Source organism: Rhodamnia argentea, chromosome 5 (genome assembly GCF_020921035.1).
Source record: "Rhodamnia argentea isolate NSW1041297 chromosome 5, ASM2092103v1, whole genome shotgun sequence".
NCBI lineage: Eukaryota > Viridiplantae > Streptophyta > Magnoliopsida > Myrtales > Myrtaceae > Rhodamnia > Rhodamnia argentea.
In genome coordinates this window covers 4,052,575-4,072,041 of record NC_063154.1, presented here as the reverse complement: position 1 = coordinate 4,072,041, position 19,467 = coordinate 4,052,575, and the positions used below count along the sequence as shown (strand labels likewise).

At 38.9% G+C, this 19,467-nt stretch overlaps 1 protein-coding gene across 1 annotated transcript; it reads left to right on the top strand.

The window, feature by feature from the left end:
• The first annotated feature begins 4,293 nt into the window (after positions 1–4,293).
• Positions 4,294–14,602, top strand: LOC115753926 (protein ENHANCED DISEASE RESISTANCE 2-like). Its single transcript, XM_048278661.1, has 21 exons — positions 4,294–4,969; positions 6,122–6,196; positions 6,291–6,344; positions 6,425–6,490; positions 6,571–6,632; positions 7,648–7,781; positions 7,854–7,900; positions 7,978–8,078; positions 8,793–8,888; positions 8,963–9,027; positions 9,117–9,188; positions 9,993–10,139; positions 10,342–10,655; positions 10,817–10,880; positions 10,993–11,168; positions 12,666–12,767; positions 12,867–12,917; positions 13,006–13,149; positions 13,258–13,353; positions 13,782–13,883; positions 14,172–14,602. The coding sequence occupies exons 1-21, from the start codon at positions 4,814–4,816 to the stop codon at positions 14,262–14,264; spliced, it is 2,217 nt and encodes a 738-aa protein (XP_048134618.1). The 5' UTR covers positions 4,294–4,813; the 3' UTR covers positions 14,265–14,602.
• The last annotated feature ends 4,865 nt before the right edge of the window (positions 14,603–19,467 follow it).

Sequence of the window (19,467 nt, the reverse complement as noted above, 5' to 3'; positions counted from 1 at the left end):
CGCATTCTCGCTCCGAGCAACGGATCTAATTGATCTTGCATTTGAATTCTAAAGGCCCTCACATACGACCGCCTCGTTTTCAAACACGTGTCACCCGCCGCGATGCCACCATGCATTTGATCAAACCGTTAATTAGCCTCGCGGATTGATTAGGAGAGTCTAATTCTATTGCGAGAGTTTTGATTTTTGGCCGAAGATTAGGAGAGTTAGGTTGGTGGGAGATTGGAGTGGAGAAGAGAGATACTTCAAGTTATGGTTGTCATAATTAATTATCGGCTTAGCAATCCGAAGAGAATCCTCCCCTACTCATCTTTTCTTGCTGTCCCAAACTTTGTCCAAGGAATAACTTCCATGAACACCATGGAAGCTTTAAGAAAAAATTGCGTGAATTGATGTCTATGACCTACCCGATTATAATAAGCAACATTAATTCACACCAAACAACAAAAAAAAGTGTGCATGTATTATTTATAGATGGCCCATGAACTATGGCCTAGTGTGCGATATGATCCCTAAACTTTAAATTTGTACGATAAGATCCCTAACTTTTAACTCAATGTGCAAAGTCGTCCTTGAACTTTTACTCTGTTGAATGCGATCCACGGACTTTTCATACATGTTCAATTTAGTCCACAAGCTGTATATGAAAATGTTCAATGTTGTCTCCGAACTTTTATACGACAAAAAGACCGCCTGACCCCATTTTAGGGGATCCGGTCCGGTTCCCGATTCCTAAAATTGGAACCGGTGACCAGGCGGTTCGGTTCCCGGTTCCAGGGCCCAAGACCGGACCGGACCGGATCGACCGCCAGGATCAGATCGATCCTTTTTTTAAAAACAAACCTAACGTTTACTTGTTGTTTAGGTTTAGGTCATTTAGAGTTCGATCCAGAGCTGCCAATTGAAGAGGCCTTGACTTCGCCGAGCTCGTGGTACACCGACCTTTGTTTTCTCGACCTTGAGCTAAATTGCGTCTTCTATCAAAGTGTGTATTCACTTTTTGGAACCGCGGATCGGAAATTCTTAGAACCGCCCGAGAACCGGGCCGGACCAACGTTCCTGTCCGGTTCTCGGTTCCGAGGGTGGCCGGTCCGGTCCGCGGTTCCGAAAAGTGAACCGGCCGGTTCCGATTTTTATGGGAACCGGACCGGATCGGGCCCCGCTCACCCCCAAAGCCTAGGGATTAAGTTAAACATATACCAAAAGTTCGAAGAATAAAATTGAACAAATTGAAAGTTCATGATGTTATTGCACATTTGACTAAAGCAAGCAAAAAATTAAGAGACTATTTCTGTCATTTAGCCTATTATTTAATGTAAAGAACATCTATTAAAAAAAATTCAATTAAAAAAGAATCGGACGGAAAAGATACAAAATCAATAAGAGAAGGTGGCTAGAAAAACTTATTGGATACCATGACTCGGTATCTAATAAGTTGTACCTATTATTGGAATTGAACCAATGACTCCCGCCGTATGAAAGCAATACTCTATCCATTGAGTTAAGCGGGTCATTCGTCGTGACAAAGAGAAACAAAACGAACCCTTATCATCGCAAGGGGCAAGTAGTCAATTTTGAAAGAACTTAGTGTCGGCTCTGTTTTGGATATGAATCTATTTGATTCCGAAGAGAAGAACTTATATCGTAGCCCCTCTATTAGAAGAAAAATAATTCGAAGGATTCGGGATCGCATCTCAATATTATTTGGTTGCGTCACGACACGAAATACATGTAATACTGAGAAGGTGGCCAGAAAAACTTATTGGATACCATGACTCGGGTATCTAATAAGTTGTACCTATTATTGGAATTGAACCAATGACTCCCGTCGTATGAAAGCAATACTCTATCCATTGAGTTAAGCAGGTCATTCGTCGGACAAAGAGAAACAAAGAACCCTTATCATCGCAAGGGCAAGTAGTCAATTTTGAAAGAACTTAGTGTCGGCTCTGTTTTGGATATGAATCTATTTGATTCAAGAGAAGAACTTATATCGTGAGCCCCTCTATTAGAAGAAAAATAATTACGAGATTCGGATCGCATCTCAATATTATTTGGTTGCGTCACGACACGAAATACATGTAATACTGAGAAGGTGGCCAGAAAAACTTATTGGATACCATGACTCGGGTATCTAATAAGTTGTACCTATTATTGGAATTGAACCAATGACTCCCGTCGTATGAAAGTAATACTCTATCCATTGAGTTAAGCAGGTCATTCGTCGTGACAAAGAGAAACAAAACGAACCCTTATCATCGCAAGGGGCAAGTAGTCAATTTTGAAAGAACTTAGTGTCGGCTCTGTTTTGGATATGAATCTATTTGATTCCGAAGAGAAGAACTTATATCAATGAGCCCCCTCTATTAGAAGAAAAATAATTCGACGAGGATTCGGGATCGCATCTCAATATTATTTGGTTGCGTCACGACACGAAATACATGTAATACTTGTTCTCGAGCAATTTAAACGTAATTTCACGAACTGGGGCACGAAAGTTAATCATGATGAATTTTCAATAAAGCCAATAATAATAATAATAATAATAATAATAATAATAATAATAATAATAATAAAAGAAGGTGTGATTGATTAGTTATTTTCTGGTGCATGAAAGTTAGCATGCCGAATTATTGGCAGCTGAGAAATTGTCGGGTTGATTGCACCGTATCCCACCGCCGTCACCTCCCCTCGCCGTGTTCCAAGCGATGCCGTTTTCGTGGCATCGATTTCGGCACTAAACTTCGTCCTCTGCTCACAAGGAGCCCATTTTTCGAGCGATGCGCACCGGCGAGCAAGGATCGAATCCGGGATCCCCACGTCGTCCGCGCGAGCTTCGGTCTCGTTTTCGTTCCTCGAACCTCGTCTCTGGCCGCGTCTACGGATAGTTTGAATTTTCGTGGACAGCATGATAAAATGGCGATACTCCGAAACACCCTTTGAAGAACGTGAACGTGCGCTCTGAACACATAGCCCATTGACCATATTCAGTCCTTTGACCATAGACAAATGAAGGAGGAGAAGGAAATGAGGAGTGGGATTCGAACCGGGGGCAAAAGGTCAATGGAATTGAGATGGGGTTGGTCAACTTAGGTCTTTGTCTAGGGGAGGCAAGACTCCACCACACGTGCCTCCCCAATCTCAACCCCTCTCTCTCCATTTTCCCTTTGTTAAACCGATTTTTTTTTTCGACAAAAGAAAAAGGAACTGAGCTTTTTTATCATTCATTTATAATTTTTGCCTTTTTTTTTTGCCCCTCACCCTTGATAATCACCCTCAGCTGAGAACTGTCCCAGCTATGATCCAACCTGTGATGTTGAATTCCATTTGGGCAAAACATGGATAGAAAGATCTCTTTGGAACATCTTAGGAATCAAAAGTAGGAATATGTTTTTCCCACCATCCACTTGGATGTCCCTCATCACTTTCACATCCCAATCTTTCCTCTCTTTTTGATCTTTTTTTTTTAATAAGTTTTTAATATTTTTAATTTCCAAATTTATAATTCATGGGGGGCCAAAAAGTGCAAGCATGCCCTTTTTTCAGGTGGGGCCTATAATCCTCCTTTTTCCTAGCCATAAGCTCCCTTCTTTCCTTTTTTTTTTCAAATAAAATTGAAGTTCACTTCGATTAAAAAAAAAAAAAAAAAGCAATTGTTGTTTGACCAAAATCACTCCTGTGGGCAGGCAAATGCCTGACCAGAAAACAAAATCATAGTCAGGCCCTGCCCATGCATCAAAACTGGCCCCCCCAACACTCTCTGTCTTCCCTTGGTTGTCACAAATCAAAATCATTATAAAATTACAATTCCAAAATCACCCTTTTCCAAAATTTTTTTTGCTTGTGTGTAATTTTATTTATTTTAATGTTGCAGCAAATGGAAGTAAACAAGGAGGATCCTGAGGGCCTGACTTTTTCTGCATGGCGGCTGCACTTTTGCTCTAGAAATCAATTTCTAGAGAGAAGTAAATTCTTCGAGTGGCTCCAAAACTATTTCTAAGTGGAAAAATGAAGTTGCGTGATGGAGTGGATTTTCGCTCCAGAAAAAAAGAACTCCTCAGTAGAAATTCTACTTTAAAAGTATTACCTTGTGTGCCCCAAAGCCCAACGAGAGCGATAATTTTAGGAGAAAAGGGGAACATGAAAATGGAAAAAAATAAATAAAAAATATACAAGAATGGAAAAGTGGAAAGGGAAGGGGGGGCACTCAGGTAATTTCCGCTCCAACCGCTGGCGTTCGTTTCAGAGCTGTCGCCTCGCTCCAAATCTGTTAGTTTTGGGAAAACCAAAACGACGCCGAGGACAAAAACGAAAATGGGAAGAAAATGCCAAACGCCCCCCGAAAAAATGGGGCGTAGGCAAGTTTCTCCCCCGTGAAATAGAAAGCCGAGTCTGGTGGTTTTCCCTTCGAGCTTCGGTTCTCTGATTCCTCGTGGAATCAGAGGATCTCGCCATCTCCATCCTCCTCCTCGTCACCTTCGCCGCCCTCCTCCAGCTTCTTCTCGTCCCGCGGTTTCGCCGTGCCAATCCGTGAATCGTGTATTCGTCGCCGCCGTCGTCAGCTTTCGAGTTTGCTTTCCCCGTTTCATGCAATCCTTCTTCGGGGGCGGTCCGCGCATCGCCATTGTCGGACTCTTCTGGTTCTTTTGAGCTCTGAGGAAACCAGCGAAGGAGGAGGGGAAGAAGAAGAAGGAGAAGAAGAAACGTCGAGCTCTCCTCGCATGGCTTCGAGTATCTGGTGAGGCGGGGGCGGGAGGGGGAAGCGTGATCGTTAAGGCGTTCGGGGGTTGGAGCGAGGTATTCCCGTCTCCCGATGGACGCCCCGCGGGCGGCCGGTAGCACGATGGAGGGGTGGCTCTACCTCATCCGCTCCAACAGGTTCGGCCTCCAGTACTCGCGGAGGCGGTACTTCATTCTCAAAGACAACACCCTGGAGAGCTTCAAAAATCTGCCTCTAGCGGACGAGGAGGTCGTCCTTTTCCTTTTTCTTTTTCTTCTTTTGGCTGGCATTTGGAGCTGCGCGAGTTCATTGATTTTTTTTTGTCGTTGATTTCGTTTTTCGTTTTGCTCGTCATCTTTATGAGGCGCATTATCGAGAAGTTCGTTTGTTGTTATTATGCTGGATTTTGTTTGGCATAGTAGCCTCTCGTTGCTTTACCTTGGATTCATATTGAATGTGTTCTAGCGGAGCTGCTGGTTTCTGAGTTTTGTTAGATCGTACAATTTGCATCACCTCAAGTTCTGGAGGTCCTATTTTTGTGACAGGTTACGTTCCTTTATTTTGGAGAGTAAAAGCTCCCTCAAGAGGGTGTATTGCATAGGGTTATTGCTATTGGACGAGGAATCTTGTTCTAGGAGTTGTGTAGTCATTGGTTTTATTCCGAATTAAACCTGAAATGCATCTTCACGTGATTTTGTCAGCTTCAGAGACATGGTCCTAGTCGTCTTGCATAAATGAGGCACGTTCCTTTACGAATAGAATGAGTGAAAAAAGGAAGGAAGAGGTAGTTGGTTTTGTTGTGGATGGATAGCTTCATTTTCAGCCACTAATCAACTGAGTGTCAAAGCACCCAGTGAAATGAGTTCTTGCTTTACCTTCATGGTCAATTCAAATTCAGTTTTGAGCTCTTAGAATACGAGTGAAACTAGCCACAGACATACACCTATATGCACAATTGGATAAATTCTCATCTTTTGGCATCTGATAAGCTGAAATAGAATGACGATAAGTTATCCCATCTTTTGGCAATTCGATTAACAACTCATCTATGATGATCTGCTTTGTATTTGTCTCTTCATATTTTTCTTATTCATGCATGTTAGTCTAAATTCTCGCACTTTCTGATCAAGAGCTATTGGTTATCAAGTTTGATGTTACCCGATTGGTTCACATACCTCTTATGTATGATAGAAAGAATTCCCCAAGTAAATAAACAGACATCAACATACAAAGTCCAACAATTTGTGTTCCTCCTGTTTTATTTAAATACTTCTTCTGGTTGTTTCTATCATTTAAAACTTATTTACAAACCGTTAATCATCTGCTATAGCAGCTGAGAGTCCATTTCTAGTTCCATCTTATGGGGAACGGCCAGCTAACAGAGTAATTCTCTTTCTTCAGGAGCCCATCAGAAGTGCAGCTATTGACTCTTGCATTCGGGTCATAGATGATGGAAGGGAGAGCATCCAACGAAAAGTACAGATAATATGATTAATTGTGGTTAGCTTTTAAGAGATATAAATTCATTCCTCTAGCATTTAATGTATATTCACTTATTTCCAACTTACAGGTAGTCTTCATTTTCACCCTTTATAATACAGCTAATCACAATGATCAGCTTAAGGTGCAGTAAAATGATTTATCCATTTCATTCATCCATTCTTGTCTTCGATAATACCTAAATATGGCTATCCAACAATATAGTTGGGGGCAGATAGTTCAGAGGATGCAGCAAGATGGATACGTTCTTTGCAGGATGCAGCGGCAAAGGTCCCAGTTTACCTTATCTAGTGATCTCATGAGAAATTCTTTTGCTCATTGCATAAATTTGATTTCTTTTGCATTCTCAGGAAAATCCAAACCCAGCCACGAATTTCGTTTCATGTTCTAAGCGGAGATGGCCGACTTTTAGGTATATCTATCAGTTATTTAGCATCTCTTTTATGCTAGTCTTCTGTGCTCTGATATCTGAGTGTGCAAATTTGGGAGAGGTGAGTGATTGCAGTTTATTACATTGTAGAGATTCATTACCTGCTCTAGCGTCTAGCTGTATGACAGGTTTGATGAAAATGATTACATGTAATTTCAAGTGTACACCAGTCAAGGGAAAGGGTAGGGAATTTCCTCCTCTCATTCAGTTTTATTTTTCTTTTTTTTTTCCTTTTTGTTGTTTTTTTTGGGGAGGGGGTGTTGTGGAGGGGGGTTGTTGAGGTGTGGTGTGGCAATGTGAATGGTGGTGCTTAGTTTGGTGGAGTGGGAGACTAAGCTTATGCTTCAATTTTCTACTTCAATGTTTTGCATATGATTTTTCTGTAGTGAACTGACTCCTGGTTCTTTCCACCCTTGAATGACTCTAGTCTTGTGCCTTCCTTGTTTTTCTTTTCTTTGATAGATTCATTTCCTTATGGAAATTAGTGTCTCATGCTATGCTATGTCATCATTGTCGGATCTGTAGCTTTATCCAAGAGATTTACTGCACTTTCTGGTTATTTTGCTCTCAAATGCAATTTTGCGATTCTGGAAAACAAATAATGCAATTTTTGGGACCCTCAATGCAAGTTGCAGAAACGGAAGTGGCATTCCTCTTTTGACAAAATACACGTGCCCCTTATCATCTGAGAATAGCTTTTAATTGGATGATCTTTTCTCCGCAGCCTTTAGTTATTTTGTCCCTCCTACTGTTCTCTTTGTTCCGTCTCATCACTTTCATCTCACAATCTTGGTTCTATTTGCCATCTTCCTCTGCTCATACCTTTAGTTGCTTACTGTAGTTTAGACAACTCTTTTAATATACCACTCCTACTGCTATAAATAGTTATTTCTCTGTAAATAAGACAAAATGAAGTTCATCATTTAATTTTTTTTTTTCTGTTCAATGCAAATGAGCAGTTGTTTGACATTCTTTTAGTGACATTTTTTCATGACAGGATCTGCACCCCTTCAAAAAGGACAAGCAGTAAACACTCTGTAGATTGGACAGTTTTCTCATCCATGCGTACGGAGGCAATGACATCTGACGTTATCGGACCCTCACCATGGAAAATATTTGGTTGTCAGAATGGTAACAATTAAGCTTGTTTCTACTTTCTGGAGTAACTGAATGCATTGGAGTTAATTGTAAATCTTCTTGAAGGACTGCGCCTTTTCAAAGAAGCAAAAGATTGGGATTCCCGTGGAGGGGTGCGTTTCTTTTCTGCGAACATGCAATTATTAATATCTACAAGATTTCTTCTGACTGAATGTTGTTACTATATTAGCACTGGGAGGATCATCCAGCAATCATGGCTGTTGGAGTGGTTGATGGAACTTCAGAGGCCATTTTCCGGTGTCTTATGTCTCTTGGTTCTTCACGCTATGAGTAAGATTGCCAGAATGCTGCTTTATTTTCCTGAAACGATGGCTTGAGTTATATGATGATATAGGTCATTTCTCATGGTAGAACTAGATGTGCTACGTTAGTTGTGTCACATGATGAGTCCTCGTACCCTCTCAAGCATGTGTGACGCGACAATTAATAGTCACTGGAAGTGGAATCTGTACAACTAGCTAATCTATTTATTGGCAGAAGTCTAAGCTGCTCAACATTCCAATTTGGAAGCTGCCTAATTTAATTTGTGGCACCAACATTCTCAGTTTTAAGTAGTTTACATTCTTTTCGTTAACCACCAAAACTGTATGTCTGTCCCGTCACCTTTGCTCTATGGAGTTCCACACGGTCAACTTCATCACTTTGCAACCACTGTAATGCCTAAAAGGAATACTTTATAAACAACTAGTAAGTTTATTCATCCACATGATTGGTTCCCAGAAGCCCTGAGCTGATGAGGTTAATTAACGTGTCAATCAAGCCCTTGATGTCATTTCAGCTACTATTGTGGAGCTTTAACAATGGACACTAGGCATCTTCTCCACGTCATATTTTCCTCGAACATGGCTCTCCACACATTAGATGGAAAAATCATAAAGACACACTAAATACCAGTTACAGCAGACTCACTTCAAGGGGCATCTTGGATAATTAATATTGGTCTACGAACCAGTTTCAATAATATTTGTTGATCCTTTATTGCAGATGGGATTTCTGCTTTTACCGAGGCAGTGTGGTGGAGCACCTTGATGGCCATACAGATATTATTCACAAACAGCTGTACAGCGATTGGCTTCCATGGTTAGATTGAATTTTTTGTTTAGGAAGAAATCAGTTATGCTATCCTGCTTTAATTAACTCGTTATCATTTGTAGGGGAATGAAACGAAGAGACTTACTCTTAAGACGCTACTGGAGAAGGGAGGATGATGGCACCTATGGTTGTTAGATTACGATGAATCTGTAACGTATATCATAATGCTTGGTTTGCTGTCTATGCCCTAACCTGCTGCATTTGATATTGTCACAGTTATACTTTACCATTCTGTTTTCCACAAGAAATGTCGGCCACAGAGAGGCTACGTTCGTGCTTGCCTTAAAAGTAATGTATGCTTTGAATGTTGATGTATCGATAGTATCTTGTATTGCCTATGATTGCAACTAGTGACTTGCAAACTACTTCACCAAGACATGATATCGACACTTACAATTTTAGTTCCTTGTAATGAGTACTTGATGCATATGCTTTTTTCTGAGCATGTTCTACCATTTTGTGTATTAAAATTGCTCATCAAAACTTGGATGGGAAAATACTCTTTTGATCTTGCAATGAAGACTTCCAACATTTAATTCTATCGACTCTGAGTTCAACATCTGTAATCAGATTACATATGTGCAAACTGCTACTTTACGAAAATGGTCCTTTTCCTTTAGTAGTCTTTGCAAATCCATCGCCACACAATGACAAAGTTGACTTTTAATTGGAATATCATAAGGACCGTGTTTCGTTCTGCATGTAGATATATGAATACAAGTTTTGCTGAATCTAGCTTTTTTTTGGTCTAATTGAAACAACTGACGAAGCTAAGGATGCATCATTTCGAGCATCTGGCACATTAATCCGTTACAGTAACATATTTGAGACTCACAATCAAGATAAGTTATGGCATTATGTTTTATCATTGATCTCCTCATTGCCCACAAAGCATTGGCTGAAGAAAGCGATGCCATGCTTGCGGAGATATGAGACTTTGACACGACTTCTGTCATTTATCTAATTGAAAAGCCGGCAGCATCTTATGCAATCATGTGTCATCTCTCCTAATGCTATTGACCCTCATATGTCAGAGAATCTGGCCTTCTAGTTTCCGATTTTGATCTTTCTGTGCAATTGCCCAACATGCAGGTGGGGGATATGTAGTTACTCCAATAAACCAAGGAAAACAGTCCCTGGTGAAACACATGCTTTCAATTGATTGGAAATTCTGGAAAATGTATCTGCGTCCATCGTCTGCAAGATCCACAACCATTCGTATGCTCGAGAGAGTTGCAGGTACTTTTTGGATACTTAATGTTGCAGTCTCTTTCATGCATAACTCGTGTTGACATTGCTTTAATGAGTCATTTCGAAGATCGCTTGTAAAGATAGCAATTGGTGCCTATTTTTCTGGCCATGGAATTGCAGTTCATGCTTCTCCCTAACTTTTCCCTTTGAGAGTTTCTGTTTAACAAACATTCTTTGCCGTTGTTTGCAGCATTAAGAGAGATGTTCAAATGCAAAGCAGGAAATTTTTCTTCAGATTACTCTCGTGGTGACTTGATGAGGGATATTGGGTCGCCTCAGATTGTAAAGGAGGATGTTAAAGCCGAATTAGAGGATCAGGAAAAAATTGTCAATATCCAGGAGGTCAATATTACAGAAGATCAGTCTGAAAGGCCACCTTCTCAATCGGCCAGCCTGATGGGACTGAACGATGCTGATGATGAGTTCTTTGATGTTCCCGAGCCAACAGATTATGACCAATTAGATAACTGGTCATCTGAATTGATCCCAGATCTACATGCTCCGGTACTTTCCTTAATTCGATATTCTTTTTCTTGTCAATCTTAGGGTAGGATTCCTACATTAGCCTTTTTCATCATTTGCAACCAACATGAGAATGGTTGCTAGTGATGAACAGGTTTTGTGTATATTATGGGGTTGATCTTTCTATATTGCTTCTTCAACAGAACATGTGCCAGCCTAAGTTATCATCAGCAGCCAGTTTTGTGAAAAAGTTGCATGATCTAGCAGGTTAGTTCTGTCTTAACAGCAAAAGTTCTCGACATGATTGTCACCATGCCTGTATCGGTGTTTAAGCAAGCATTTCTGATAAGGAAAAGGTGGAATTTCATTGTTACTGCAGTTCAAAAGAAAGGTTATATGGATCTACAAGAGTTGGCGAGAGAGGATAGCATAAAATGTTGTTATGGATCAACTCTCCAAAGTGACCCAAGCTGTAATCTGCTTTGCAGTTGGACAACGGCTGATCCTTCTACCTTCCTAATCCGAGGAGAAAATTATTTGAAAGACCATCAGAAGGTATCTCTCTTTGAATAAAATGTCATTTGAAAGGTTATAGCAATGGAAAGCTGCAAAAGAATTTCAACTACGATAAAATTATAGCTCAAAACCTTGATTGGGAGGCTCCATCAATATGCTGTACAATTTATTGAATCATGCAATTCATTAAACAAATCAAGCACCACAAGAGTTTAACTAGTTGAATGGTTCTGAAAATTTTCCCTAATTTCCAAATTCCACTTATGAAAAACAGCAGTCTTTTAGTTGACATCATTCATTGTGCCAACTGTTCAGTACTTGCTAGGTGATTAATTAAGGACATTGTATCAGTATGGAGTTCATGAATGGTGTTTTCTCTTTCATTTTCCAAAGGGGTCAATCCTACAGGTGGTCTATCCATAAAATTTTGCATGAATACATATTCAATTTAGAATGGGACCAATCATGGAGAATTAATAGGGGGACAGAATAACTGAAGTTATGCAAGGTGGTAATAAAGTTGACTTCATAAAAGGAGTCAGATTTTGGTGAAGGTTTTGGAAGGGAGAGAAATGCTGTCAAATGAGCTTCGAAAAATGATTCAGACAATAAAGATGCTGATATCTCTATTCTGCAAAGAATGCTGTCATTCTTGCGTAGGGAATAGGACTAGGAGATCACTGCCTCATGGACTGTCGAGTGTAAGAGGCACTCTCACATTGGACGCATAAATAGAGCTGAGATAGATTTACTGATGTTTGTGAACGGGGTACGAGGAGAGAATTTTTGCTGGACAAGCTTTAAGGTCAATGATGGAATGATTCATCTTTTGAATGAGGCTCTTACAAATATAATGCAGAAGAGCAGGTATTTTCTACTGGAAAGAGGTTGGTCAACCGTGTAGAATTTTATGAAAGGATTTTGCAAGTCCTTTGAATACACGTAGGTTTTCAAGTCTTGCAGTTGGTCACTAAAGATTGTAAGGCTCTTAAAGGCATATGCAAATAAAGGTCTAAATGGGAGAAAAATACTTGAAAGTGCAGAGATGCATTGTCTGGCAAAAATTAAATCCGAGTCCAACAGTGCGGAAGATCTTTTGGCCCATTTGTGGAGCGTGATCTTCTGTTTTCTAGCACCATAGAGAATGCAGTTAAGGTTTGAAAGACAAAGGCAGGCAGAGACTATGGGACAATGGTTCATTTGTATTTGTTGCAAATTGCAAAGTTGTTTTCATGACTGGATCTTATAAGCATAAAACACTACCCTCCTAACAGTATATTCTACTTTGCCGAATTGGGAAGTCTGTACATCTGGAATCCAGTTTCAGCCAGCTTGTGAATATAATTACTGTACATAGGAAGAGATCCAAAAGTTTTGTCAAAGCTTTTGGACAATGTCTTTGCTGATATAGGCACGAGATTTATGAGAGACTTTAGTGATTTGAAAACCGAGTTATTAGCTCCTGCATTTTGGAAAAGAAACATGCTGTTGCTCAGATTTCTCTGAATTATTTGTGACCCATAAGTTTTTTCACAGACCAAGGCCAAAGGATCATTGATGCAAATGGTTGGTGCAGACTGGCTGAGGTCTGACAAACGAGAGGATGATCTTGCAGGGCATCCTGGTGGCATGGTCCAGGTAATTGTGACTGCTTCTTGATAATCCCAGAGGTGATGTGAAAATATCCAAATGCACTGAGGGTTTGGTGTATCTGCTTATCTTACTATTTTCATGCAGAGATACGCTGCATTGGGTGGTCCAGAATTTTTTTTCATTGTCAACATACAGGTAATTGTGACTGATTCTATCTTTTGTTCTCATCTGGTGTCATACTTCTGAGAATTAATGTATGTTATTCTGCCGTATAATGGATCAGGTTCCGGGGTCCACCACACATAATTTGGCATTGTATTATATGATGAAAACTCCTCTCGAAGAAAATCCTCTGCTGCATAGATTTGTTAATGGAGACGATACATATAGGAATTCGAGATTTAAGCTCATACCATACATCTCAAAGGTAAGTACTGTTGTGATAGTTTCATAATTAGACAACCGCGTTGGATTCAGTTGCCATAGAGGGGTATGCATCTGATAAATCTATTGTTGGTTACTTATTTCTCAATAGGGATCATGGATAGTCAAGCAGAGCGTTGGAAAAAAAGCATGCTTGGTGGGTCAAGCACTAGCAATTAATTACTTTCATGGAAAGAATTACTTGGAGGTATGCAAACCTCTTTCATGGTTTATGGTATGTTGATTTGCTGCAGGGTTAAGTCTGTCTCCTCATGAACACGGCTCATCAATTTCTAGAGATTAAATTCTCTGGTTCCTTGGGGAAAAAGTAGCAACACTCAAAACATTATGGTTGGCTGTATGAACTATTTTCCACAAATCCATTGGCATGCCTTAGGAAAATAGGGACATAAAGAACAGCAACCCCCCCCCCCACAACAACCCCAAACTCTCCTTCTCTTCCTTCTCTCTTTCTTCGGATGAAAAAGGAAAGAAAGAAGAAAGTCGCAAAGAGACGATATATGCTTCCAAAGATTGCTCTTTCTTCATATTACGCGATTTCTGCGATTGTTGTGTGATTTCATTCCCTATTCACTTTGTATTAACTAGAATGTTGGCTGACCTTTGAAAATTTAGCTTGGGGTCGATGTTGGGTCTTCAACAGTGGCAAGAGGAGTTGTCAGTCTCGTTCTCGGATATCTGAACAACTTGGTCATTGAAATGGCATTCCTAATACAGGTATGTGTAAACAGGAAAACCATTAGCTATCGTATTTGCCTGTAAGATGGACACTAAAGAATGACAGCCCATCTTCGTGCAAGTCGTTTCATATAAGTTGGATAAATGCACAATTGGCAACGGTGCCAAGAAAGTCGTTTGACATGACAAAGCTTGCACTATGAGCGAGCCATAGGGTCAAGGATAGGTGTTTTTATTTTGACCAGTAGACTATTTTGTTGCCACTCGTTCTTTCCTATGGTGTCAAGCAGACGAGTGTGCTCATTTGGTGAAAACTTAATTCCCCAGGGTAATACACCAGACGAGCTCCCTGAGGTCCTTCTCGGTACATGTCGACTAAATCATCTGGACGCATCAAAATCAGTCATAGCACAGCCCTGAACGATCAAGTTCAGGTGGAAAACGAGAAAAGAAAGTGACGAATATATCTAGCAAATTTGCTGTAATGTTTACACCCACGATCTGAACACGAAGAGAGAGATGGTGTATATAAGATGTGATTTGGCTGCTATGTCACATGTAAGCAAATTTGGCGCGGGGCAGTTACATAGCAGTTCTGATTCTTTGGTGGACATTGCAATTGTAAAATTTACTGATGGTCATTCTTCCGATAAATTCTGGGCGCTAGGGGCAGCGGCGGGCTGTTGACAATGTAATCATTCAGGGCATATTATTTTTGCGACTTTGGGTCTATTGGCTATAATATCAATTGATGTTGATGAATGATGATCATCCAGATTTAGGTTTTCTCATGGGCTGGCTCATTACTATGTGCAAGTGCAACAAATTTTAGATGCTAGCAGTTTGTTCAATTTGCATTGTATGGAATGTGGAACAGGGTTGTCCGTGGCCCAAACCATTTTCGTTCCCCTTCATAACGACCTTCCGTTGGCAAATTTATTTTGCTAGAGGGCCATTGTAGGGTCTATTTATTGGTCAAGTTATTGTGCGTTTTATTTTTGTTGGATCATCAGCTGTAGAGCTTGAAGACACAAAGATTTAACCAATTTTAACTAGAAAACGGGGAGCACAAAAACTTAAAAATATTATCTGTTTAAAAGATTTAGAAGGTGAATTAGATTAGTATAATTACGAGAATCTGCATAGATGCAGTATTGTTTCCTGTCGTTCTTTTGGAAACGCTAAGACTTGGAATAGCAGGTATATTAATTCAATATAATTGTAAATGAGGTCCTACGTCTACGATCATAAGTTGAAATTTACTTGAATATGACTAGTATACTACTTATGAAAATCGAAAAGGTAAAAAAGCTTGAAAAAAGATAACCCATTCTGTTGATTCAGGAAGCGGATTGCTTTAATAAAAAAATTTCTAGAGTTCAGGCGATGGTGTAACTATAAAGACTTGTTAATATTGAATGACTAATTTGATTAAGTAAGTTGAGGGACTAAATTGAACAAATTAAAAGTGTAGGGGTTTATGGTGACTCTCCCTTGTTTGATCAAACGAAATGACTACATTAAATATTCAGGAATAGTTCAAGAACAACATTAGACGAATCAAAACTTTCAGGATTATATTGCATATTGAGCCAAAATTTGGAACCTATCAATGTCATTTTCCCAAGATATTATTCTTGTTATAAACCCACAAATATTAATTGTTTCCCCCCTTTTTTTCCATGGTCTTTGTTTGCCTTTGGATATGACAATAGAGGCACTGAGAGAAAATTGTCCCAAAAAAATCTAGACCTATTATATGATGGTCAATTTGAACATGAATCTTTCAATTATGTCAATCATTCCTAAACCTTTTGATAATTTTTTAATTTAGTCATTCCGGTCAATTTTGACAGGTAACCACTGACGTAGACAATTTTCTATAGTTCTCCTTTTTTTTTACCTTTTTCCAATGGCCAATGCTTGGCCATGACCGACTACCGGTACTAGCCGTAGGCGAGGGTGTTATGGCCCTCGCTAGGTCACGAGGTTTGAGTGCTTTCTAAATCTAGTGAGGTCAACCCTTGCTTATGGTTGACCCCCAACCATGGCCAAGTACTAGCATAGGCAAAAGGAAAATAAAGAAAAAATTTCAAAAAATGCAAAAATTGTCAACGTCATTGCTGGCCATGACATGTAGAATATCCCGCAATTAGCTAGCATTCATGTCAGTGATTTTCGACCAAAATTGGTAATCGTAAAATATAGTTGGGATTAAATTGGCAAAATTTTAAAGCTTTGTAACTAAGTTGACATAATTGAAAGGTTTAGGACTAAATTGGCGAATCATCCGAAAGTTTAGGCTTTAATCGGTATACTTAAAAGGTTTAAAACTGAAATGGTCGCCGTACAATAGATTTAGGACTTTTTGGATAGTTATCCCTATAGCGCCCTAGGAGCACCACCTTGCTAAATCGTGCCTTCTATTATATTATGATTTCATTTAATTAGCGCAAGCGGAAGGAAATTCGTTTTAAACATAATAGTCCACTCATTAAGATTTCAAGACATAAGCAAGTTCATACCCAAGTCATCGCTGAATAACACACTACATCTAAGGCGTTTGGGGAATGATCTAGCATACCCGGATAGGGGTACAAAAGGATCCTACTCCATTCTATTAGGCGGTTTCGAGCAACAAAACTTGTCCACTACACATAGACACTACACCCTATAAGCTCATGCATACACGAATATATATATCACAGAGAGAGAGAGAGAGAGAGCGACTTCCCCTCCTTCTCTTCGAACTTCTCTAGAATCTTCTCTTCCCTTTCTATTGCTCCTCACGAGAAAAGACCCAGAGAGATCTGCCTATCCTTTCTAACCTTCGACTAAAACCATTCTCGATTTCCCGAAAGATCTCCAAGAAGAAACCTTTTTAACCTAGATCTTCCTTGATCTTTCTATCTTCTTCTCGGATCTACTCCGGATCTTTCTATTTTTGGAGTTTTTATGCATATATATATATATATATATGATCGTCTTGCCTAAAATACTAGATGATGAATCTAAAAGTAACAACACGCAGGCGTCCCACGTTGATCCATTGAACAAACGTATACTTAACAAAAATAGTCAGAATCGGGAAACATTGTCCTCATGCCAAGCCTGAAAATGGAACGACGCTTCGTAGAAGTGGTGGGGTGGTATATCCATAAGGATCTGAAATTTTAGCAAGAGTGAGCCACAACCCAATAAATAAAACATCTAAGCATCACACTATACGATTTGTGTACTTCTCGATTAAAATTCATTTAAGACACGCACTTCTATTAAATTGTGTCAAATGAAACCTATACTAAAAATTAGCATAAACATTCTTTTTAATCTCAAAGTAGGAAAAAGTTTAATTATTATATTTACAACAACGACTTCCAAGGATCGAAGTCCGGTCGTCTACGGACCTTTTTATTTCCCATACCACCACGCTAAGGCACCGGTGGTGGCAGATAATGTTCTTTTTATCTATTTTACATGGCATATAATTTAATATATGTCTAATTGCTATTTGAGTTGATCACAAAACACAGATTAAGCACTTGCAACTAATAAACATAACAACACATGAAATATGCTACACACTCACAAATATGCGTATAACTTTAATTCGAAATCCAATTAGTATTTTCCAAATTCTCTTGCACCTGCCAAGACCCACGGATTTCCCATAAATCCGCACAGGGCGCTTCCAAGAACCACTCATTGGGCATCTCAACTCCCAAGACTTCCTAGATCACATAGCAGGGGCTTTCCTTATATACAACGGGCATCCCCAGCTCCATTGAAACTCTAGTTGATGGGAAATTTTCATATCTTTTAACTCCATGCTCAGGCACACATGTTATTATATGATATGCCATCAGAACATCTCATACATGATTCAATCGAGTCTACCACTACTTAGTAAGTATAGAGATATATTCTCATGTAGATATTTGACATCGTATCAAACAAGTGGTTCAATTAAGTACAAAATTCATTACTAGGCAAATTTAGACCCGCCTCAACTAAAATTACCAAATAATTTCGAAAAATTCTAAAACTTCATAGAGTAGTAGTTAAAAGTGTGGAGAATAATTTTTATTTGAAACTCCTTTTCATTTGACCCATAGAACAAGGAGTTTTTTCCCAAAATTCCCGACTCTCTCATTTAGGAACAGTTTCATGCACGGATCAAAATCACTTCTTCTACCCAAGTAGATTACCTCTTAAAATAATAAAATTTTAGTATATGTTAGGTAAGACCTTGGTCTACAACTTTTATGCGAAGTGCAAAGTTCAGTTATATTTTTATAAATCACAGTAAATCAAAGAATTTGTGAAAAAAAAGTTAGTCTTAGTAATGTAATAGAGTTGGTTAAGGGAACGGTTGTGTCGCCGACTTGAAGGGTTTCAAAAATTACAAATTATTTTATATGTTGTATTTTAGTATGTTTCCAACAAATTTTTTTTTTTATTTTGTTAATAGAGGCCCAAAAAAAGATACAAAAATAACAAGCCCGTAAAGTCATATCGGACTTTGATTCAGCACAAATTAAACTGTGAAAATACGATGCTATTTAGCTTACCATATGAATTTAAAAAATTCTTAAATTAGTATATGTTATAGTTTAGGATATTACCATCGACTTTTATGTTTTGAGTTTGTTTAATAAAAACCCACAAAAAGCGATACAAATATAACAAGCACAGAAGGTCAGACTGGACTCAAACCCGGGACAGTTTTACAACCCCACGTGTATAGCCATTTTACACTATGATCAACCACATGCAACACCATAGGCTTAATATTACTTCCATTTCTCATCCATACTAAGCCACAAAAACCTCAAATGAACCATAATCTAGCAATATCAAATCACATAGAGTAATGAAAAGATGAAAAACTTGCCTTGAACTTAAGCTTTCCCCTTCAACTTCTATAGAGTATTTTTTGAATGAAATGAAAATGAGGATGAAGAGAGTGAGAGAGGGGAGGGTTTAGCCACCATGGGTAAAGAGGAAGAAGAAGAGTGAGATTGAGTCCAAATGTGAGTTTGTCATAAAGTCATAAACACATAATAATCGTGTTCGGATCATGCATCAAGAAACCCGGCCCCAATCGTTGATACCTCTAGTAAATACAAGTTCATTTACCTGGGTACACTTGCCCAATTTGACTTATTGTCATCCAAGTTGATATATATAAAACCGATAACCCTTAGCCATGAATCGATTCCAAACCTTTCGATAACCCTTATAATCAACTGATATTTTGAATAGAGGTAAGAAACAATTTTCTAGGCCAACAAATTCTAATGACTTGCAGTTTGAGATAAATGAATTAAAAAAAATCGTTTTCTCAAAATCAATCAAATTGAGTAGCGTCAAGAATTTTTGGAATTTAAAAGACAAATTTTGAAAAGAAAAGAAACTGAGACTAAGGATACTAAGGAATCGGGTCCCTCGTCTTTTCTTCACTTACTTTTTGAAGTTACTTCAAAAAAATGGATAATTAATATTTCTATCAAAATCCATGATTTCGTGTTAAATACTACAGCCCTTTTTGACACTGGTGTAGATTTAAACTGTATCCGTGAAGGTTTAATTCCAACAAAATATTTTGATAAAACCACTAAAG